The sequence below is a fragment of the Leguminivora glycinivorella genome, chromosome 7, assembly GCF_023078275.1.
Source record: "Leguminivora glycinivorella isolate SPB_JAAS2020 chromosome 7, LegGlyc_1.1, whole genome shotgun sequence".
NCBI classification, from domain to species: domain Eukaryota; kingdom Metazoa; phylum Arthropoda; class Insecta; order Lepidoptera; family Tortricidae; genus Leguminivora; species Leguminivora glycinivorella.
The window spans coordinates 3,191,286-3,216,880 of record NC_062977.1 but is presented as its reverse complement, the minus strand read 5'-3'; the positions used below and the strand labels follow the sequence as shown (position 1 = coordinate 3,216,880).

The window sequence follows — 25,595 nt, the reverse complement described above, 5'->3', positions numbered from 1 at the left end:
AACGCGAGGAAAACGAATGGAAAATGTGGTGATCCGCGCGGCGATGGAAAATCCTTTTATGGTGCAAAACTTGACATAACCGTGGGAGTTTTAGGTGTTTGCGTCTCTTACTTATGATTACGTTTTCTAATAAGTACGAAAGAGAGGAATATATTTAATTAGGATGTTTTCAAATGACTGTTCTCATTTGATATAAGTGCAATTTTTTCCTGTTTTATGTTGGCGAATAATTAGTGTCGTATTTTCTCTATCATATCCTATCCTATCATATTTCTGATTCAGATTTTGAAACATGTTATACGTTTAACTGATTTTGATTACACCTTGACGATAGTCTTGGTAATTAGCACACTAATCGCAGTGGAGCTTCCGTTATGTCGTGTCAGAATCATTTCAAAACTTTAACTAGTTTTTAAATCTGAATCGGACTAACTCTCGACAACTCCTCCGAAAAATAATAGGTAACTAAGTAGGTACTTACATGACGCGGACAAGGGCATCATCGCCTAAGTTTACCCCTTACATTTAATTAAAGTGTCAAAAGGGCCTCTACGTGTTAGCTTCCGCTCCACGCGCATATGCCTTCCAATGATCCGTATCCGGAATACTAATAATATCGTGTCAGATTAATGTTTCTGTCGTCTTTGCATATCATATTTCTACAACTCCTAGCTAAACCACGAAATGTATTATTTAATCACTTTTTTTGTTCAAGTGCGATTAACTTTCAGGACATAGGTACGATACGATATTATGAAACGATTATTTTGCTGCTTGTTGCAAATCGTTTATAATTACTAGAACCTTTAGCATATAAAGTGATTCGCGCTTGACCAATCCACGAGCCAATTAGCTTACTTATGTTCATGAAGTATGTAACTACGTATTTAGACTTCGCTAACTAAAATGCTAAGTGCTTGTCATATTTGACACTTACACCTACATAATATACGGCAACAAACGATACTTATACATAATTAAATAATAAATATTTAAAGACTTCTTACACACATTGACTGAGTCCCACGGTAAGCTCAAGAAGACTTGTGTTGTGGGTAGACAGACAACGATATATATAATTTACAAATCTGTGCTCATGACATAAATAAATGCCTTTACCGGGATTCGAACCCAAGGACCGCGGCTTAGCAGGCATAATTACATTTACAACTACCTGCGTACATATTTAATTATTTACGGCCAGTCATTCTTTGCTATGAAAATTATACCTAATGATCCAAATCCACTCATCAATCATCCAAATGGCTTGAAATCGTCAGAAATGTGTATGAAAATATTTGGACACCCCGTAGCATAGTAGGGTACTTACCTAAATCATTAAGGTATAGTACATTACCTACATCAGAGGCCGGGAAAATTAGGATTTCCGGCCAAGTGGGTATATACGGCCGAGAAAGCGTGCGAGCGAGGCCGGATAGGGATACGAGGCCGGGAATCCGTTTTCACGCCGAGGCATGTATAGTGCTTTTCTCAAACATACAATGAAATAAAAAAAATGCTCTAATGGACAATATTTTATAAAAAAAAAGTTACTTTGTAGGCCTAGGCCTAAAAAATAATATGAAATCCCTTAACAGTCCTCTCGAGTTGTTGCGCCCAAAAAGCGATACTTCCCAGCCCATTTTAAGGAACGTAAAGACAATATTTCATTGCATGTTTGAGAAAAACGGTTTTAATAAAACTAACAAATGATTTCTCTACACAAACGACAACGAGTTTGATTAAAACTTCAGCCAGTCAGTTTACAAAGAAAACTTGAATATAACGCCTGTTTATTTTCTCTTAGCAACAGGGCGATGCGATGAAAATGGCCATTTTTTTTATTCTCCCTCTTGAGAGTTCAGTATAGACAAATATGATATGACTAGAATAAAAAAAAATGCAGAGGAGTAGTCGATTACTTGGCTGTGATAAAATAAAACAAAAACACCGCTAACATTATTTATTAATTTGCAATAATATTACTTAACGTAATGAATAGACTTAGTTCACAACAATACTCATACTTAAACGCGTCATTCTTCAAGGAAACGCATTTTCTGCTCGGGATATCTTGGCCATCCAAACTGCCCCGCCAACCGCCAAAGCCTAAAAAAAAATTTTTTTTAATTAAGTCTTTACTTGAAGAATATAATAATTGGCCCAAAAACTGCCAATTTCGTCGAGGCTAGCCGAGGTAATTTCGTTTAGAGCAACAGCTCAAAATTTGAAGCCTTCCGATCGGAAAACAAAAAAAAAATATTTAGGAAAGTGATGCATGTGGTTCAAGTCGGAGTAAATCCCATTAACAAGAAGTTTCTGAGTTTATCTTTTACGGAAGACCTATAATTAAAAAAACCGGCCAAGAGCGTGTCGGGCCACGCTCAGTGTAGGGTTCCGTAGTTTTCTGTATTTTTCTCAAAAACTATTGAACCTATCAAGTTCAAAACAATTTTCCTAGAAAGTCTTTATAAAGTTCTACTTTTGTGATTTTTTTCATATTTTTTAAACATATGGTTCAAAAGTTAGAGGGGGGGGACACAGTTTTTTTTCCTTTAGGAGCGATTATTTCCGAAAATATTAATATTGTCAAAAAACGATCTTAGTAAACCTTTATTCATTTTAAATACCTATCCAACAATATATCACACGTTGGGGTTGGTTGGAATGAAAAAAAATATAAGTCCCCACTTTACATGTAGGGGGGTACCCTAATAAAACATTTTTTTTCCATTTTTTATTTTTGCACTTTGTCGGCGTGGTTGATATACAAATACATATTTGTACCAAATTTCAGCTTTCTAGTGCTAACGGTTACTGAGATTATTCGCGGACGGACGGACGGACAGACAGACATGGCGAAACTATAAGGGTTCCTAGTTGACTACGGAACCCTAAAAAAGGAAGCAATGATGAGGCATATCAAGGCCGCTACTGGCATGTAAATTTAAGATCACCAAAATTGTATTGTCGACGAAAATTTTACTTATAAGTAGGTACCTTTAACGATTTTGACCGAAATGGTGTCAAACACAAAGCCATGAATAATATAGGCACAAGGTACTAATTAAATAAGTATGAAAAGCGATAACCTACTTTACGCCCTCGCTTTACCAGTTAACGAACTCCTCAACGAACTAAATTTTATTTCTATGTACAAGATTGGTATCATTCGTGCCAGCTATAGCCTCCTGAGTCTTGGCAGGCAAGCATGGTCGCGCGATAAATGATAAAACATCAGCCCCTTTAGCACAACTTGCCTTGTCGCGCGTGAGTTCATACGTGAAGCGCGACTTCAAGCATGGAGTCGCGCGCGACAAGGCAAGTTGTGCTAAAGGGTCAGGCCGTGCCTTTCGCACTATTTGTAAGTGCGATAGAAACGGCCCGATGTTTTAACGTTTATCGCGCGACGATGATATCGGTGCTGGAAGCATTTGTTTTGTTACTGATTTTGGAACCTTTTGCTACTCAATAACAGTTCATAATAAATTTTGGTATATATATTATGTACAAAAAATTGTACACGAGAACTAAGGAGCATAGGTATATTCGCATATCTACATATCTTCAATAACAGTGAATCATAGTTTGGCTCATATAGGGTCAACTAAACGTTTTAGAAAAGTTTCTTCTACAATACAATAAAATTTAATAACTTTGTAACTATACGTAAGTGTTGATAGTAGGTACAGTAGAAGAAATGAGATCACATCAGTATCGTATGGCTATATAAATAGCACTGTACGAATTGGGCCAATAAGGTAATTTCGTAGCGCTACGCCGTAGCTCGTAGCATTTGTACTTTGTAGTAATAGTAGAGGTACCAAATTGTTAAAATATTGGTATGTATATTACATTCGTATACCTACATAAATATACTACTACATGTATAAACCGAATATTACCGAAACGAATACCATCCTTCAAATTTTATCATTATCACTTAAACTCGAAGAGTCAATGAAACATGCAGAACGAAGTTATTACTATAACATGCTTAAACGTTCCACAAACGAACAAAAAACCTTATGGCAAATTGTTAACACATATACAGGCCGCGCGACAACTAATTACCGGTGCACTCTCGACGCGTTAAGGGATAGCACTGGAGCGCATTACCAATCGGCCAATCATAAGGCAAATGATATAAACACCTTTTTCCTATCTGCCGCCGCAACTGTCCACGCGCCTACCGCAAACCCGTTTTTAGCCTACACATTATTATGTAAGACGTCCGATCCAAGCAACACATCTGTATACTTACCTCCAATTACTGAAAAAGAGCTACATCAGACTGTTATGTATAAAATTGCATGTAAGAATACTTTTGATTTCTACAATATATCTACGAAATTACTTAAAGTGGCATTACCCTACCTGTTGAACCAATTAGTAGGTATTTTCAACGCCCTAATGAAACAAGGCACGTACCCATCGATTTTAAAAATGGTGAAGGTCGTACCTATCTATAAAGGCAAAGGTCAAAACGATGACATTAAAAACTATAGACCTATAAGCATAATCCCGGCAGTTGGAAAACTATTCGAATATTGTGTTTGCCAACGACTTACATCTTTTCTTGAACGTTTTGGCTTAATTAGTGACAAACAATATGCCTACAGGAAAAACAGGTCATGCATAAATGTCATACGCGAAACAATCCAAAAAATCATGGTTGCCAAAGAAAAATCGTCTCATGTTGCCATTTTGTTATGTGACATGACTCGCGCCTTCGATTTGTGTAACCACGAAGTACTAGGGAAAAAGATCCACCACTTAGGTATCCGTGGTCCTGCCCACCAACTGTTGTTGGAGTTCCTAAAAGACCGACAGCAAGTGGTGGCCTTAGACAACGGCCAGGTAAAATCCCATTTGGGCGGCATCGACATAGGAGTCCCACAGGGATCGTCTTTGGCTAATTTATGCTTCCTGATACAGGTCAATGACCTACCCTCAATTGTTCGTGGCGACATGTATTTATTCGCCGATGATGCATGCGACGTATTATCTGCCGATTCCGTACAAAGCCTAGAGGAAATTATAAGGACTGATATAAGAACAATGCAGAATTGGTTCTCTAATAACGGCCTAGTCTTAAACCTAGCTAAAACTCAACTCTTGCACATAAATCTGGGAGGAAAGCCTCCGAAACCTCTAAACATTCGCATAGATGACGCAAACATCGGACAAGTACACAACACAAAATTTCTCGGTGTCATTCTGGACTCTTCGCTTAAGTGGGACAAGCATATAGACGTCACATGTGGCAAACTCTCAGGGGCGTGTTTTGCACTAGGAAGGCTCGCTCACGTGCTACCTCCTAAGCAACTACGCTCCAGCTACTTCTCCCTATTCCACTCGACCATGTGCTACGGCCTTGAACTGTGGGGAACAGCAGCAGAATGGCATCGAGTGTTTATTTTACAAAAACGGGCGATAAGAATAATATCTTTCGCTCCCCCGGATCACCAGCAAAACAACTTTTTATAAGCAATAACATTTTAACACTCACATCACAATACATTTTTAACATCGCCAAACACGTACACACATACAGACATACATTTAATACAAGCAAGCTAACACGAACCCGTCTAGGAAGCAAAGAACGCCTGCTCCTCCCCAGTTGTCGTCTGAGTAAGTCCTCCAAGACTATGCAGGTACAAGGTCCCAAGATTTTTAACAAACTTCCCGAAGACATTACCTGTATAGAATCTTCGAACCAATTCACACGAGCGTTAAAAAAATGGCTTATCGCCCACGCCTTTTATGACATGAATGAATTCTACATCTTTTAAATTATTTAATTAACTATCTAATTAACAGTCACAAAACATTGTATCCATTCTATTCTAATATTATATAATGCTCAATGGTCCTTAATGTAATTTAAAAATGTATTACCATATTTCGACATATCAAACTACGAATACTAATATAATAATTTTAATTTTAATATACCATATAATAACTATGTACCTAAATCAATTGTGACGTGTAATATGTAACAATATTATAAATAAATGAGTATGAGTATGAGTATGAGTATATAGTCACGCCCGATTTATATGTTATACAATCCTGACATACCTATTATTTCAATTTCCTTACATGTACCTCATACACCCTCGCCGGTTTAAGGTGCTCCTGACAGTCCTGACCTGGCGTTTCTTTAGTTAGATGTTAGAAGACTAATAATATAGAAGAATAAAAAGTGAAAATGTTATCCAACCAGCATTAGGACCAAGAAAACTCCCGCGGTACCTATAGCCAACACATGACTTTGTGTCCACGCCTTTGCGTTCTATATGCTGACGTCACATTACAGGTAAACGTGGTGACACCAAACAAGCAGTCACAGCTGACTGGAAGATCTAATATAGGTACTAAGACTAATACAAGAAGAAAAAGTGAAAATTTTAACCTGCATTAAAACCAAGAAGACACCCGCGGCACCTATAGCCCCCGCATGACTTTGCGTCTTCGCCCCAAAGGCCTCAGCACAGCCTGTTCTATATGCTGACGTCACATTGCAGGTAAATGTGGTGACCACTCCAAAGACGCGATTACAGCCAACTGGCAGATAAGACTAATACAAGAAGAAAACGTGAAAATGTTAACCAACCTGCATTAGAACCAAGAAGACTCCAGCTGCCCCTATAGCCCCCGCATGACTTTGTGTCCACGCGCCAAAGGCCTCAGCACAGCCTGTTCTGTATGCTGACGTCACATTACAGGTAAATGTGGTGACGACTCCAAAGACGCGACTGCAGCAGCTGACGGGGAGGCCCTGGCTCTCGTGGGTGTTGAGGTGTGTGAGCCAGTCGCTTGCGTTTAGGACTCCACAGCAGGTGAACTGTAAATTTAATTGCAGATACATAAGTAGTGGATCTATCTATACGTCCAATACTAGAGTCTCCATATCGTAGTTATCTCACTCTATTTGCTCACGAGTGTAGTGCGATTGTCCATTGTTTTTGTTTGTGTCGAGCGGTAATCAATGGACGCGAATGTAAAAATAATTGTCTAGATTTAGGTATTTCCCGATTTTCATCTACAGAATATGAACTAGGTCGTCTGGCCAGGTCTGACCTACATGAACAATATTGCTCAATGTCTTGCCTCGTGAATTTGATGGATTTATGTATGTAGAACGCTTATCAGAATTAAATCATACTAACGTCTTCCTGCACTTCATCCCACAGCTTGGTAATCTCATAGTTCTTGTTAGGACCGTACAGATCCATGGTGTTTTGAAGCTGCGTTTGGACCAGGACTGTGGTCTGGCTCTTCAGCGCGTAGCCTGCTATACACGCTGACAGTTGGAAGATGAACATTAGCACCATGGCGCCAGCGAACTGAAATGTTAATAATTATTTGTTAACTTTAGGATTATGCTCCATCTAAAACTGGTGGATAGTTGCGTAGGATCGGGACAGGTGGCCGTCTCAAAAAGTTACAAAAGGAATAACCCTTAGTTTTGTTGGGCATTTTCCGCAAGTCGACAACTATTGTGCCTATTTTGCGTGAATTTGACGAGGTAGCACTACTCTAGCCACCCCAGCTCCTCTACAAATCCTAGCAGTGTTTTCAGGTTGCTAAATACCTCTTTTAGTGTGTTCGGCGTACCTAGGTACTTGTTCCTATATACTTCTACCTGTTTACACTCCAGAATAAAGTGTTTGGTGGTCTCTTCCGCTTCCATGCACGCCCTGCACATGGGGCTATCGGTTATACCTATGTTATTGAGGTGTTTGTTCAGTGTATTGTGTCCTGTAAGGAATAACCCTTATGGTGCGACATAGGTGCGACCCGACCCGTCTGTCTGTCCGTCACATTTCTTCTAAATATCTCGAGAACTACTTATAGTATCGATTTGAAATTTTGGAACAGTTATGAAAGGGGGCTAATTGTAAATGTCAAGTTACTAGGTCAAGTTGGGTTATTTTTTAGTGGAAAAATATTAATTTAAGAAGGAAGAACGTTTGGGAACCCCTGCTCTATAGGTATTGGCCGGAAAATGGACAGGTACCTAATTACTTATAACAGGCCTTTGCATTTATAACAGATGATTCAAGCAGCATCCTTGCGACACTTACGTTCGTGGCTGTACAGCCCAATTCGAGAGAGGATCCCTCGTCCACATACATGGCAGGTGTATGCTCCCCCAGATGGGCGGGGGTTAGAGGCTTGCTCGTGACGCCTCATGCGTTTATCATTCAAGGAGGAGAAGAAGAACCTAATTATGAATGTCAGATAATTCCGATATCAGCTATCATCACTATGAAATAGACCCCGGTTAGAGAGGGGAAAGCACATGCATGGTTCTACGAAATGATAAGGTAGATAAAAGCGCCATATCTTTGTGTTAGTATCAAGGTACTCTAATTTATTATAAAGAGATGTCGAATGTATCGATGACAAATATTGTAAAGATGAATCACTGAAAAATAAAAATACTGTCTAATATCTGTAATAGTCTAGAGCCAATTTGGCCACAAGTCGTCTCCTTCACGATTTTCGTCGACATCTCTTCTAAATACCTAAAACAGGTATGAATATGTTCCTCGTTCTCTCCAGATTACGAATTGACCTGTTTTAGTTTAAGGAGGGGGGACGGGTCGAGAAAAAGGGGGGAAAGATGGCGACCGACCATCATAGATATTTATTCACATCTCGAGTCCTATGGCACCAATCTGTTCGTGCGAGGTGTCATTTGAAAGCTTATTAAACCTACTTTAATTGTTTTCAAATAACTATGCTCATAAAAGTAACCGTTTAGGAAATATTTGAAAATATGTGTTTTTTTATCGCGCATGAATTGCACAAGTACTAGTAAAAAATGCGTCTAACTCAATAAACAATAACTTTACCGCAATTGATGTTATTATAAAATTTTCGCGTCTATTCATGCTCTTTTTAAAAATATAACTTTCATTGGTATATGATAATATATAACCATGTAATTAAGAATTTTGTTTGGCAGGGGTTATCCTCCAGGTCGCATAAACGGGCGCTGACCGTAGTAAAGTATTCAATATTTTTGAGGTCTTATTTTACGGATCCATATGTGAGAGGTATCGTTTGAAAGATAATTAAACCTACTATAATTGTTTACACATAAATATAGTATTAAAGGTAGTTGTTTACGTAATATTTGAAAATATGTGTTTTTTATCGAGCATGAATCGCACAAGTACTGGTAAAAAATGCTTCTAAGTCAATAAACAATAACGTTACCGCAATTGATGTTATTATAAAATTTACGCGACTATTCATGAGATTTCTAAAAATATAAGTTTTATTGGTAAGTGATAATATAACCATTAAATTACGAATTTTGTTTCGTAGTGGTCACTCCGCCGGTCGCATAAAAATGAGCGCTGACCGTAGTAAAGTATTCAATATTTTTAAGTTCTTATTTTACGGATCCATATGTAAGAGGTATCATTTGAAAGCAAATTAAACCTACTATAATTATTTTTGAATAACTATAGTTATAAAGGTAGCTGTTTACAAAATATTTGAAAACATGAGTTTTTTTTAGAGCACGAGTTGCACATATACAGATAAAAAATGCTTCTAACTTAATAAACCATAACTTTACCGCAATTAATGTTAATATAAAATTTACGCGAAATTTCATGCGCTTTCTAAAAATATAAGTTTTATTGGTGTATGATAATATATGACCAAGTAATTACGAATTTGGTTTAGCAGGGGTCACTGCGCCCTGTCACGATATTGGGTGCTGACTGACCGTCGCCAAATTTTCTACGTTACTCAGATCCTATTTTACTGATAAATTTGCGAGAGGTATCATTTGAAAGCATATTATGCGTACTATCTTTATTTCTAATATTTCAAGTCGAAACTGTAGAAGTTTACAAAATATTTGATTAGTAATATGTGTATTTTACTGTGCATGAATAGCATTGGCATTGATAAGACACGCCTCTAGCTTAATAAATTATAGTTTTCCGCAATTGAAATAATAACAAAATAAACGGAAAATGTATGACTTACACAAAAAATAAGTTTGGTTTGTATTGCATAAACAATTAATTTGAATTTGTTCAGCTCACCTACTGCGCACCATCATAGAAATGGATGTCCACCGTCGTTGCCTTTTTTCATGATTTTTCAGATTTTATTTCACTAATCGTATATTCATAATAAATATAATCTATCACGTATCGAATTTACTTATATACTTAATTGATCAGTAAAATAAAATCTGTAAAATGATGAAAAAATTAAGGCAACGGCGGAGGACATCCGTTTATATGACGATTGACCGTGCGCAGTGGGTATGGTGGACAAATTAACATTAATTGTTTAAACAAAACTAACAAAACTCATTTTTTGTAAAGGCCATACATTTTGCGGTTCATTTCGTTATTATATCAATTGCGGAAAAATATAATTTATTGAGCTAGAAGCATGTTTCACTCGTATCAGTGCGAATGCTATTCATATACAGTAAAAATACACATATTGTCAAATATTTTGTAAACTTCTACAATTACGACTAAAATTATTAAAAAGTAACGATAGTACGCATAATATGCTTTCAAATCATACCTCTCACAAATTAATCGCTAAAATAGGATCTGAGAAATACATAAAATTAGGCGACGGTTAGCACCTTTTTACGTCACGGGGGTGCAGTGACACCTGCTAAACCAAATTCGTAATTACTTGGTTGTATAATATCATACATCAATAAAACTTATATTTTTAGAAAGCATATGAAATGTCCTGTAAATCTTATCATAACATTATTTGCGGTAAAGTTATTGTTTATTGGTCATGCACCAAGATACAATCTTAAAAATTATGAAAACGGCAACGAAAATGGTCATCCATGTATATGACGGTGCGCAGTGAGTATGATGGATAAATTAACATTAATTGTTTATGCAATACTGACAAAACTTATTATTTGCAAAAGGTCGTACATTTCGCCGTTTATTTTGTTATTATATCAATTGCGGAAAAAATATAATTCATTGAGCTAGAAGCATGTTTTACTCACATCGGTCCCAATGCATATTTTCAAATATTTTGTTAGCTGCTACAGTTACAACTAAAATTATTGAGAACTAATGATAGTACGCATAATATGCTTTCAAAAGATTCCTGTTAAATAAAATAGGATCTGAAAAATATAGAAAATTTGGCGACGGTCAGCATCCATACGTGGCCGGGCGCTGTGGCCCCTACTTAACTATATTTGTAATTACTTGGTTATATAATATTATACACCAATAAAACTTATGTTATTAGAAAGCGCACGAAATTCCGCGTAAATCTTATACTAACATCAATTCCGGAAAAGTTGTTGTTTATTGATTAAGAAGCATTTTTTACCAGTAGGTACTTGTGCGACTCATGGTCTATAAAACACATATTTTCAAATATTTTCTAAACAGCTACCTTTATGATTATAGTTATTTATAAAAAAATATAGTAGGTTTAATTATCTTTGAAACGATACCTCTCGCATATGGATCCGTAAAATAGGACCTCAAAAATATTGAATACTTTACTACGGTCAGCGCCCATTTCTGCGACCGGGCAGAGTGACTCCTGCTAAACCAAATTCGTAATTACATGGTTATATATTAGCATATACCAATGAAACTTATATTTTTAGAAAGAGCATGAATAGACGCGAAAATTTTATAATAACATCAATTGCGGTAAAGTTATTGTTTATTCAGTAGACGCATTTTTTCTACTACTTGTGCAATTCATGCGCGATAAAAAAACACATATTTTCAAATATTTCGTAAACGGTTACTTTCATGAGTATAGTTATTTAAAAACAATTAAAGTAGGTTTAATAAGCTTTCAAACGACACCTTGCACGAACAGATTGGTGCCATAGGACTCGAGATGTGAATAAATATCTATGATGGTCGGCCGCCATCTTTCTCCCCCTTTTTCTCAACCCGTCCCCCCCTCCTTAAACTAAAACAGGTCAATTCGTAATCTGGAGATAACGAGGAACACATCCATACCTGTTTTAGGTATTTAGAAGAGATGTCGACGACTTTTTGTAAAAGAGGTCGTTTGGTCCCTGACTATACCTACTTCATCAAGCACAAAACAAACCGAAGTAACATTAGTCAGACTCAAGTTCCTGTAGCCCACCCAAGGCTCCGCACAAATTTGATAATTTATTTGTTTTTTGGAAAAATGTTTACAGATTTTCCCTGTATGTGTAATGTAAGAAGAAATTATTTACCATATATTGATTTAGACTAACACGATTTGCACTCATAATTTCAATTCTATCAACGGAACGTCTGTTCTACAGCAGAAAAGTACGTGAAGCGATTGAAATTAGGAAGCATCGAAATTTCAACCAAAATGAGGGACAGGGAATTTCTTCTTCGTGGAATCCAGTGATTAGCAAATGTAAGCGTGAAAAAACACCGAGGGACACACCGGCTGATGTCGTGAGTGTTGTGTGTAGGCAAAGTGACAACCCTAGCGCAAAAGTGAATAATCAAGAACAAGTGCGGGTAGTTCGAGAAACTCGCGCGGCTAGAAGATGTTGATGCAATTCCTCGCCAGTCTACCCGTGACCACGAACATAATGTGATGTTCGAAACGTCGGGCCTAATATAAATGTAAGTGTTTACGCGATTAAGTCCCGTTTTGTTCGAAAATTATTTACCATATTTCATAGTTTTAGGTGGATGGAAACTTGGATAACTTTTGATTCGATACCTCTCGATTGCGGCATAATTGGTAACTTATTAGGGTTCCGTACCAAAAAGTTACAAAAGGAAATGTGCGGCTCTGTCTGTCTGTCACATTACTAAATAAGTAAGTATCTCAGGCACTGGAGGCCTTGGTCACTTTTTAATTATTAAAGGTTTTGATGAAGTAATAAAGTAAATATCTCGTTTAACGTTTCAGACGTGTAACATCGCGTAAACAACATCGGTCAACCATCATCGAGCATCAGCGTTACGTCGCAAGGTTACCGCAATTACGCTTAATTATACGACTCTAATGAAAGAATGGCGCACATGTGCCGCAGGTACAGAAATCATTTCCATTAGATAAAAATACGCCTCAAAGGTTTCTGGTGCCGTAGCTAAATGGCATTTCTGCGACACGAAACGTCACCGAAACGCCGTAGAAATGTAGTCTAGCTCTGTCGCGCCAATACGCAAGAACGATAGAGATATATAGCTACGAAATAGATATTATCGTGAGCGTTTCGTGAGCGTCTGTGCATTCGGCTACGCACACTGGATTCTCCCCCACAGCACAGGCTTTCGGACCTCGCACGATTTTATTCCCTACTGCTATTTGCCCCAGAGGAATGTGACGAACGTTGCGCGTATTTGTTGCGCGTATGGAGGACAAAAGTTTAGCAAGACACATGGATTCCGATTCCAAAACAATGAAGATAAAAAAACGGCAGTGCATGTTTCCGAGCATCATGGGCATCTTCGCACCAGCTCGTGTCAATTCACGAGAACTGGCACGAATGGAACGAATGAGTGAATGAAAACGTATGTGTGTGACAGATCAACCAATAAGATGGTATCTCTTGCCAGTTACGACTGTAACAATTGATAAAAGTTTTTTCACTACACCAACTGGTAAAGGCTTACTTTGCTATGCGAAAAGAGATAGCAAAATTGCATTTTATCCACAAGAGTAAGCAAAGTAATTTAATACAAATTTTAACTTGATGTCTTGAGCTGGCTGGTACAATTTACTTGTAAATGATGATTTTGAATCATAAATATTGATCATCAATATTTTGTTCTTGTTGGTGTGGTAAAAAATTGTGTGTTTCACTCGGTGGCAAACTTTGTTTAACCTTCGTGCCTTGAAATTGAAAGCCTCGCAACGCTCAAGATTCCATTTTTTGAATCACTCGCTACGCTCGCGGTTCAATACTTTGCCCCCTTGAAAAACAAATAACTATTTTTAATCCAATTCGTGCCAATTTCGGGAAACAATCTGCATCCGATTTATGCAAAATTGTTATGTCATATTACTAAGATCAAGCAAAGGTCGAGCAAATATGTAAAGAAAAGATAGCCATAAAGTCTATAAACGGACGTGTACTGTGTGAGCCTGTGTGCTGAAAGTTACGAGATTCATGGCTCATGGCCACCATCGTCATATCGTCGCTTCTTATATTGAATGTCAAACGGTATCACGAGACGAGTGTTTGACGTGATGAATTGTTTGATTATTAATGTGCTCTAGTAGATTTCTTTATACGGACGGTACACTACCATCTATAACTAAACCTAGTTACATCGTTTTTTAAATTCCATACTTAATTTACCGAATTCCAAGAAACTTTATGAAAGTGTATAAAGCGAAAGTGGTTTCTCAGGAACGTAGCAAATGGAAAGTCGTGATATCTGCCTACCCCTCTGGAAAACAGGCGTGATTGTATATATGTATGTTTATTTCCGCGGAAAAATAATGTTAAGAACAACGTGAAACGTGAACAAATGTGAGGTTGTCTGACAGGAATTTTATAGACAACTAAACAATGACGCCATAAAGTTAAAATGATTCAATAATTTATGCAAATATGAACGATATAAACCGTTACATAAGATCGAGAATGCATCGCGTTTATGAGCACAACACGGCATAATTTAAAATAGATAGCTGACATTTCGTGATGAAAAGAGGCCAGTGTTTCCGAAATAGCTGAAGCCGATTGTTTAATAACTTGTGATTTTAATTACTTACCGCCATTATCAAGTAATAGTTCTCCGAGTAGGCTCCATAGAAGCCGAAGAAGGCGATGAGGAATATGATGACTCCAGTCGCAATGCAAAATGCGGGTAGCGAGAAAAACCTCTCCGAGAGAAACTCGTGGTACCCATTGTAAGCGGACTGCACGGAACTTCCCACCGATAGTATTATTATTCCACTTATCTGAAAAACCACTACACGTCAAATTGCTTTCAACACTTCATCCAAAACTGCGTAGTTTACCTAACTTACCAGGAACAGGAAATTCACTGTTATCAAAGAATATTTAACACTTGTATATATTTTGTTCCACATTTTGAACGAGCGGCCGGGCGTCGTGACAGTCGCTACACTAAACTGCCGTATAGTTTTAGCTAGGTCTGGTATTTTTATCACTATAGGTAAGTACCTGATCTGTTGATAAGGAAAGCAAGCGGATTTATCTCAGTCCGAGCTCCTGTCAGATGCTTGTTTCCACATATTATGCATAATTCATCAATTCAGTTTTATCGAAGCGGTTTTTCAAGATCGAAATGCCACTTCGCGTGGCACACTGGATTATAGGCGATTTAAACTCAAATTTAACTCGATTGTATATTTTTAACTGTTTGTTTTGAATGCTACGATACGACTGGCGTTTCAAGCGATAAGCAACTCCTTGGTAAGAACTAACCAGTACAATTTACATAATTATCTACAACACAAATGCAACACACAATATTAGCAATGGCTTCGTTTCGTTCGCATGAGTAGGTATTGAGTAAGTTTTTACAGGCTCTAATACTTCAGTAGGTATATGAAGACACACTTACCTAGATGGAAATATGTGGACCTTATCCCTATGCTATAAGAACCACATTGTTTTTGACACTGTTAGTTTATTCGATATCACCACGCCATAGCTGCTTTTAGAAAATTACCTCACACTGCACATGTCGATGTCGGCATGTTTACATTCGTATCATTCCACTGTTGCACTGCATCTGTTGAGCTGTGCCTCCCGTTGACAGGATTCGTGCTAACTGTCTCTAATGAATAAGGTTTGTCACAATTTAGGTACATCTCTTTCGTTTGACTCATACGACCACTTTATTAACAATTATTTAGGTCAGTTGGGTCATGTACCTATATATATATATAGATATTAAACAAAAGTTATCATTGCAATGGACAGAAATTAATCACTTTAATCAGCTTTTGTGCATATTTAAAACTTATCAGTCGTAACTAAGTTTATCAGTTTAACAAATGCCATGGCATTTTTATTTAACAAAGCCCTTACAAAAAAGCGTACCTACCTACCCCTGAAATGTATGGGCTTTTTAAACTTAAAACTAGATGGCGCTGTTTCGCAGCCTGGAAGTGGACAAAATTATGTTTTCTTTTTAGGATATTAAAGTATGAGGTAGATATTGTTTAATATTAAGAGGTCCATCTCGGTATTATACTTATTTATTTATTAGTTGCAAGTACAAAAACGTACGTATAAGAATCTTACATACCTACCCCATAATGTGAAATATACAGTGAAGTAATTTAGTGTCAAACATCATACAACTATTTCTTATCTCTAAGTACTCATATATTATTTACTTACAACATTTCCATCAAATATGAAAACCGAAATCTGTAATTTACATAAAGATAACATTGTGTAGGGCTTAGCGTCTACATTCCATCACATACCTAGGCATATTATCTAAACAAGTGCACACATCACACATTAGCACATTACTACCTAATTATAGGGGCGAAGGGGGGTCGCGGTCATGGACAATTCATTTTTAACGACAGGGGGCGTTGGGAAAAGTTTGGGAACCCTAATCTATTTAAACTAATAGTGCCCCTGTTAGTTTCTACTCTTTTTTGCCAAACTGTAAAAAAAAAATAAAAAAAAAATATTGGGGACACCTTACACAGATCAACCTAGCCCCAAACTAAGCAAAGCTTGTACTATGGGTACTAGGCGACGATATAAATACTTATATATATAGATAAATACACATTGCACGTAGAACCGATGGCCGTTGGGGCGGAAAGGTTCTCGAGTGGCGACCGCGTACCGGAAGGCGAAGCGTGGGTAGGCCCCCAACAAGGTGGACTGATGACCTGGTGAAGGTCGCAGGAGTCCGCTGGATGCGGGTGGCGCAGGACAGGTCATTGTGGCAATCTTTGGGGGAGGCCTATGTCCAGCAGTGGACGTCTTTCGGCTGATATGATGATGATGATGATGATAGATAAATACATACATATATACATAGAAAACAACCATGACTCAGGAACAAATATCAGTGCTCATCACACAAATAAATGCCCTTACCGGGATTCGAACCCAGGACCGCGGCTTAGTAGGCAGGGTCACTACCGACTGAGCCAGACCGGTCGTCAATTAAATTAATAAGAAGTCAAGTAAATTCTGAAAATGTTATCTCTTGTTAACATCGAACTATCCGCGACACCAACGACGGCAACGACCCCTATTTCGTCATGAGTTCATGACCATGACACGAGTCTCACATGACAAGCAAAGATATGGAAATTGAAAATGATTGGTTGTCAAAAACAAAATATTTATTACTTAAAGAATAAGTATTGAATGGCTTACTGTCATGGCTGTACATGTATGACAATGATTTTATAGGTGTATTAGGTACATATACTTAATTTCCTATGTCTATGGGGAATTACACTTTAAAATGTATAAATAATAGTACATTTACAAACTTATTTCTAAATTCTAATAGTAACTTAAGACTCTAGTTCTACTGATTCGAATTTCGACCGCCACGTGAGCCACGAAGAAATGGCAGTCAGCACTATCTGAAAATGAACAATAACATATTTTTATTATTAACAGTACTTGTGTACATGTTGTTCATTAATTATAGGTATATGTTCCCGCATATGACACTGTAATTAAAGTTTTATAGGTACACTGAGAGAAATTTGCATTGTGAATTTAACAAGTTCGACTTGTTGCAGTTTATCCGTTTGAATCAGCCAAACGTATGTTTAAAACAATATGTGTCAGGTTGTTTTTATAAAATCGACTTGTTGATTCAAATATATTGCCGATTCAAATGACAAGTAGCTTGTTGTTTGAACCAAAGAGCACGTAGGCGCTATTTTAACCAAAAAACTTGTTGAACTAACATGAAAACTGGTTGTATTTTCTCTCAGTGTACCTTAAAACCGATAGAATAAGTACTTGGTTAACTACTTTTTACACAGCCACAGTGCGGTGTTTTTATATTGGTTCGATTCGCGAATGATACTTTACTAGGTTTACTTTTTAAAGCATCAGTCATCCGAATACGTTAACCGAACATTTTGAATTGTTTCAGGTGGTGCAGGGCCCGTAGACAAATAGCCGGGTCCACACATACATGTCGCGAGGCAATGTGGCAAACGTCCAATGTAAACGTGCCTCGGTCGAGGCGGGTTGCTCGGACGAGCAAATCACGCGCACTGTTGCAAATCCCGGCTAATGGCAAATCGCTAGAGAGAATTGTGTAGTGTACCGTTCGTTCGCACGGAGCGTGAACAACTGGCATCTTGTCTGTAGGCCCAGACCATATTAGTAATTCTACCCAATAATGGCAAATATGCCTATTATGTTCTGAATACAAATGATAGGTTAATCCTCAGTCTTCATGTACCTATCAAAAAATTCAGAAACCACCTTTCATTAACGTACGTGGTACTTATATTTAATTACCCACAAAGCGGTGCAATAATTTCGTAAAATCTTATACTTTTAAACGAGCAATTCTTGTATATTTATTTATTTATTTATTTATATATATATTTATTTACACTGACGATCTCGGAAACCGCTCTAACGATTTCGCAGAAATTTGTTATGTGGGGGTTTTTGGGGGTGAAAAATCGGTCTAACTTATACTTAGGTCCCGGAAAACGCGAATTTTCGAGTTTTCATGCGTTTTTCTTCGCGCGCCATCTCGTGTGCAGTAGTTGTACTGTTAAGACAGAATTCTTTCGGTCGATGTAAGTACTATTTATTGCAAACACTAGATGGCGACACAGGTCAAGGCTAAAACGAATAGAAAATACACTATTTGAGTTTTTGTGGCGAAATGCGCGCCATCTCGTGTGCAGTAGTTGTGTTGTTAAGGCTGAGAATTCTTTCGCTCGATGTAGGTACCTAATCAAACTGCAATGACTTTTTTGCTAGATACATGCATTTTGCCACACGGCCTGTATTGTACCTATACATAGTGTACCTGATAGGTATTATATGTATTATCGGCCTCCGTAACCATGGCATTGCCATAATTGCACGCTTCAGTTATATCAATGCACCATTATAAACTGATAAAGTATATATTTTACAAGAAGTTAAAGTAGATATACCAAGCTACTTCAAAAACACGACACTCCCAAGGAGACAATTCAACCAGTATTGTACGCGAGCACCATAGTGCAGTTGAATGGAGAATGGAGATATAGTGCCATAAATGCCATAATCAATGTGACATCAACCAATAAGTATACTGTAATCTTTCACACAATAGACCATTTACCTCTGTATACAAGTGACAACAAGCGAAGAGACCGCAGTACAAACACTTTGTAAGACAGCCATTCAGCACCCAAGATGCCATTCGGGGGTGTTCGCCAGTGCAGGTGTGCAGTTGAATTGAGAGACTGCGCCATAGTCGATGTGACAGCAAATAAGGTAGACACAGAAGACCTTAAATTACCTGTATACAAGTGACAACGAGCGAAGAGACCGCCAGTACAAACACGTTGTAAGACAGCCATTCTCCCAAAGATGACAAGCAACCAGTGGTGTACGCCAGCGCAGTGGTGCAGTTGAATGGAGAGACGGTTCCATAGTCAATGTGGCAACAGCTGATGGGTACCCGCGTGGATTGCCAGTCGCTCACGCCGACCACGCCACAGCATTCGAACTGTTAATTGAAGAAAAATATACATTCTCATTAGATTCATATTAACGCTTCTGGCAAATAATAGTTATTTGTTATACAAGGGGGCAAAGTTGTATTTTAACGCCGAGTGTGGAATTGAAAAAGGAACAAGTGAAAGGATTTTATAGTTGAACCACGAGCGAAGCGAGTGGTTCGAGAATAGAATCCTGAACTTGCGAGTTTTTTAACACACGAGAAGTAAAATACATTTGCACCCGAGTGTAACACAAAACTTTTCCCCTCACTATAGCGAGGAAACTACATCTACAACGCAAGAAAATGCGTTTATCACTGCTTCCAGTAGTTCCACGGGTGGTAAATCATCTTAATTACTAGATTCAACTACTTTTGTCAATTTTAAAGTAGTTAATTTGACTTTATTCAAGGTCAAATTACTTTACCCACTAGTGGATAAAATGCGTTTTTACCCGCTGGTATTGAAGGACAAAACACGTGTGTGTAGGTAGGTGGTCGAGGCCGAGGTAGGCCAAAAATGAGATGGCGGAAAGACCTGCACGGGTAGCATGGTCGCGCGATAGACGATAAAATATCAGGCCGTCCCTATCGCACTATTAGTAAGTGCGATAGGGACGGCCAGATGTTTTATCATTTATCGCGCGACCATAATTGCCTGCCTGGACTCATTTTGTGGCGATTGGCGGGAGCATGCAAAGAGCCGTGACGAGTGGCGGAAAAGGGGAGGCCTTTGCCCAGCATCAGCAGTGGGAAACAATACTATAAAAAAAAATGTGTAGGTGGTATAAATGTGATGCGGTAACGTATCAAATATTTAATAGGACATTGTCGCTGACTATTATAAGTAAGAAATGCTCGTAACATAATATTACTTGGTTAAAGTGGTACCTTTTTCTTGAGAACGCCACAAATGGCCGAAAGGAGTGGTACAAGTATGTAGATGGGAAATTGATTAAAAGATATGAATTAAGGTTTTCTACCGATCGTTCGTATGATTAAGACGACACAGGAGGTTCTCAATTTTCCATACAAACGCTCTCGACTATTTCCTCCCTGGTTTTTGTAGATAAAGCACGGATTTTTCAACACAGATTATTATTATTTTTATTTGTGTCGGACCGTTTTGAGTTTTTTGATATTCTTATTTTTAAAGACGCTATAATTTATAAAAACGGCCTTATTGCTTATGGCGCAAAAAAGGTGTGGTATTCAAAATTGGTAACAATTAGCCAAAAAAACTAAACGGTCTAGACTAAATAGACAATTAAAGGTTAGCTGGAAGAAATCCCTTAAAGGGATAAGTTCGCCTTTGTACTGTCTATCCTGTGTCATATTTGTGTTTTGTGTTTTGTACAATAAAGAGTTTATACATACAATTTCATTGTTATTCAGATTCTCAAATTTTGTTACGATTTATTAAGTTTTGAAGGAGGAAACAGTCGAGAGCGGAACCTCGACTTTAAACATTTTTTCGCAATATCTTTTAACTGAGTTGTTCTGAATGGACAATTTTTTTTTGATAAATCTAGTAAATAACACTAGTATTTATTTAACTAAAATTTATTCCCAAATTGAAAGGGGGGCTTCTTTCCATTTTAGCATTTTCGCTCCCGTAGTAGCGTCTTAAGAAAGTGAGGGTGTGTGTAAAACAAACATAATACATTTTTCCCCTCACTAGCTCGGAAACAGGTGTTTTGTCCTGTAATACCAGCGGGTAAAAACGCATTTTATCCACTAGTGGGTAAAGTAATTTGACCTTGAATAAAGTCAAATTAACTGCTTTAAAATTGATAAAAGTAGGTGAATCTAGTTATAAAGATGATTTACCACCTGTGGAAATACTGATGGAAGCAGTGATAAACGCATTTTTTGCGTTGTAGTTTCCTCGCTATAGTGAAGAGAAAAGTTTTGTGTTACACTCGGGTGCAAATGTATTTTACTTCTCGTGTGTTAAAAAACTCGCAAGTTCAGGATTTTATTCTCGAACCACTCGCTTCGCTCGTGAATCCTTTCACTTGCTCGTTTTTCAATTCCACACTCGGCGTTAAAATACAACTTTGCCCCCTTGTATAACAAATAACTATTTCGGTTTACGGGTGTATCTTATCTTTTTATTTGACCTTTTACTTGTAGGTATAGTGCACTTACTTCCGTATGTAATTCGTCCCATAACTTGGCGATGTCCAACCTGGATTCATACAACTGTAAAGTGCTGACCATGGGTGCTCTAATCTCGCTGTTGACGTCATTTACCAAAGAGTACGAGGCGATAGTGATCGCGATCTCGAATATTAGGATTATTATCAATCCAGCCAGGAACTGAAAAAAAAGACATCAGTTTATAGTAAAGTAATCACAACTTACAAAGAATAATTATTACTTTTAATCGTCTTAAACAAATCACTAGATGGCGCTGTATGTCGTGCTCTGGAAATATGTTGTATATGGTTGTACATAATTTAAATAACTGAAAGAATTTCATTTTTGTTTTTAAAGTTTTAGAAAGCAGATTGTATAGTTATGTTAAGTGAGTACATTAAACTTTTATAAATCCACATACCTACATACTACATCATTAACAGCCATTATGAGTAATCACATGACCTATCTTTCCAATGAGGTTCAAATACTATATTTAACATTATTTAAAAGTATTGTTAAAGAAGAAAAACCGGCCAAGTGCGAGTCGGACTCGCGCACCGAGGGTTCCATACAAACCTGCATTTGATATGAATTTCAACTTGATAGCTCTACGCGTTCATGGGGAAAAAAGTAATAAGTTTATATTTATTAAAAAATATATATTTTGTAATGTAACTAAAAATTTAAGGTTTTCGGAATTTTTCCTTTATGTGTGCTATAAAACGTTGCTTCATGCCAAATTTCAAGATTCTAGGTCGACTGGAAGTACCCTTTAGGTTTTGATTCCCTTGCGAGTACTTGCGAGTTTCAAAATATGCAGCTTAAATTGCTGTTTCTTTTGATTGCGTTGACATAGAAGTTTGATTTTGTTACAGCTTAAAGGTATTATAGACCTGAGTATTTGGTATGAATTTCAATTTAATACCTCTACGCGTTTATGAGGAAATGGGTAGTAAGGTTAAAATTATTTAAAAAAAATATATTATGTGATGTAACTAAAAATTTATGGTTTTCGTAATTTTTCCTTTATCTATGCTATAAGACGTTGCTTCGTACCAAATTTCAAGATTCTGAGTTCACGGGAAGCACCCTGTAGGTTTTGATTCCCTTGCAAGTGTCGAAAATTTGCGGCATAAACGGCTGTATCTTTTGATTGCGTTGGCTTAGAAGTTTGATTTTTTCACATCTTCAAGGGACAGTAGACCTGAGTAATTGATATAAATTTCAGCTTCATACCTCCACGCGTTCCTGAGAAAAAGGGTCTTGACAGACGGACGGACGGACGGACAGACGGACAACAAAGTGATCCTATAAGGGTTCCGTTTTTTCCTTTTGAGGTACGGAACCCTAAAAACATTTGTTATCTCTAAAGCAATGCGTAAATCTGTATTCATATCATATAATTATATAATATAATGTATTCTTGTATAACGCCTTCCAAAAATAAATAGCATTGATTTATTTCGGCAATTTTACTTCATGTTTATTTATTATGTCAGATATATTATGGATCACATGAATGAGACTAGCCCAGGAGTCTCAGGACCGGGACAAGTGGCGTACTAGAAGAGAGGCCTATGCTCAGCAGTGGGCGATAAAGACGTCATGCTCCACGGCAGCGCCACCTTAGCTTTGATGAACATAAACATATGGGAAAATATCTATATAAAGTCTATAAAATTCTAGACTAGTTAAAAAAATATCTATGTTTCTAGTTTCGTCGTGAGCATTTATACATTGTGGCGCTGCTGTAAAGCATACTCCACAGCAGCGCCACCATAAAATATCAATTACTGCATATGGTACAGGCACGTATATGGCTTCAAATAATTCTATAACAATTCTATATTGACCTTGCTTACGAAATCCCTACTTTTATTTTTAATTTAGGAAAATACGATGCCACAAACCTTTTGTAAGAAATAATTATCGCAGCGCCTTATTGAAAATCTCGGCAATGTTGTTAGTGTGTTTGTTTTGATTTTTTATTAAGGCGCTGCGATAATTATTTGTTATAAAAGATTTGTGGCATCGTATTTTCCTATATGCAAAATAAAAGTAGGGATTTTGTAAGCTAGGTCAATATAGAATTGTTATAGAATTATTTGAAGCCATATACGTGCCTGTACCATATGCAGTAATTGATATTTTATGGTGGCGCTGCTGTGGAGTATGCTCTACAGCAGCGCCACAATGTATAAGAGCTCACGACGAAACTAGAAACATAGATATTTTTTTAACTAGTCTAGAATTTTGTAGACTTTATATAGATATTTTCCCATATGTTTATGTTCATCAAAGCTAAGGTGGCGCTGCCGTGGAGCATGACGTCGATAAAGGGCTGACATGATGATGTCTATTACATACCACAGCGACAAAGTAGAACTTCTCCGATAGCGCAGCGTAGAATCCGAGCACAGATATAAGCAGTATTAAGACGCCAGTAGCAGTCGCGAAGCCAGGGACAGTGTAGAATCGGTTTGTGAGGAAGTCCTCGTATTGTATGTTTTCCACGAGAACCACTACGCCAACGATCAGCAGCAGTGCACCGGTTAACTAGAAACAACAGAAATAACTTCAATTTACATCGCCCTCAAGTCGATTCAGAAAAAAAAATTTGGTTAGGTAATGGTTAGGTAGAGAAGCACCATAATAAAGAAGAAGTGCAAGCACAGTAGTTTATTAATCAGCACGTCGGTTTTTGCATCTTATCTACTATAGTACTGTACTCTGTAGTATATCTACTATACCTACTTGACTTTTCTAGTCCGCACTTAACATCTATCTACTACACTATAAAGTCATTGCTAAGGATTTCAGTTTTACGAACATGATTATTTTTATGTATTTAACCCTTTTAACGGGCAAGACTCAAAAAAATCGTGAGTTCAATCAAACCTCATCGCCATCCTGTAGTCCTAAAAATTCTGAACAAGAAAAAAATACAAAAAGATAGTCATACAGGGTGGTCTTTTTTGAGACCAGTGGTCTATAAAGGGTTAAAAAAACAAAATAGCTCAAAATTTGCTTACCACAAAAAGTCCATTAACTGCAGCAAGATTATACCTCACTGATTTGAAAATATTAGGCAATTTAACTGAAGGTAATTTCATCTTGACCACTTTACAAAAATCTGTCGAATTCTCGAATGAGATAAGCAAACTGCGCGCGGGTTAGGTATCTTACGAACTATCTGAACAGTCAATGTCTGAGTACTCTGAGTTATCTTGACGTTATCCGTATCTGAGAAAATGTATCTCCAAAAATAATATATACTTAGTTCAACGTTGTTTTGGAAGATATTTACTCTTATATCGATGTGTGTTATTTTCCTATCACTAATAGCTTGTGCACCACATTTGCTTTATGCCAAATATTTATATTACAACACATCAGTAACTTTAGCTTTTCTATATTGTATGAAAATATAACATTTTGAATATGATTATAAATGTTAATTACACAAGTGATCCTTGAGATAAGTATTACGTAAAGCAAAAACACACTATTCAAACGTTAAACGCGCAAGCGCAACGTGTCTACACTGTGTACAAAGTGCTAGATGGAAAACTTTTTAAACTCTCCCGCCTTTGAGGAGTTTGTAATTTTTTTTCTGGCAACATTCTTTTGCAATTTTAACGAGTTAATTGAAAAAAAATAATTTTTATTATTCAGTAAAATAGAAATATCATTATTCTCGTTGTTTCAGTCTATTTTATAAAACTAAAATTGTGACATCGCTCAATACTCGATGCTACTTTCTGCGAATGA

The 25,595-nt window shown here is 37.2% G+C and overlaps 2 protein-coding genes across 2 annotated transcripts; both read right to left on the bottom strand.

The window, feature by feature from the left end:
• Positions 1–1,948: 1,948 nt before the first annotated feature.
• LOC125228322 (tetraspanin-4) lies at positions 1,949–15,157 on the bottom strand. Its single transcript, XM_048132836.1, has 5 exons — positions 15,007–15,157; positions 14,749–14,937; positions 7,182–7,358; positions 6,626–6,856; positions 1,949–2,109 (listed from the first exon to the last, which is right to left on the bottom strand). The coding sequence occupies exons 1-5, from the start codon at positions 15,067–15,069 to the stop codon at positions 2,044–2,046; spliced, it is 726 nt and encodes a 241-aa protein (XP_047988793.1). The 5' UTR covers positions 15,070–15,157; the 3' UTR covers positions 1,949–2,043.
• A 1,899-nt stretch (positions 15,158–17,056) lies between these two features.
• On the bottom strand, positions 17,057–25,431 carry LOC125228323 (leukocyte surface antigen CD53-like). Its single transcript, XM_048132838.1, has 5 exons — positions 24,857–25,431; positions 24,192–24,380; positions 21,831–22,001; positions 19,479–19,688; positions 17,057–17,574 (listed from the first exon to the last, which is right to left on the bottom strand). The coding sequence occupies exons 1-5, from the start codon at positions 24,935–24,937 to the stop codon at positions 17,503–17,505; spliced, it is 723 nt and encodes a 240-aa protein (XP_047988795.1). The 5' UTR covers positions 24,938–25,431; the 3' UTR covers positions 17,057–17,502.
• Between the last annotated feature and the right edge of the window lie 164 nt (positions 25,432–25,595).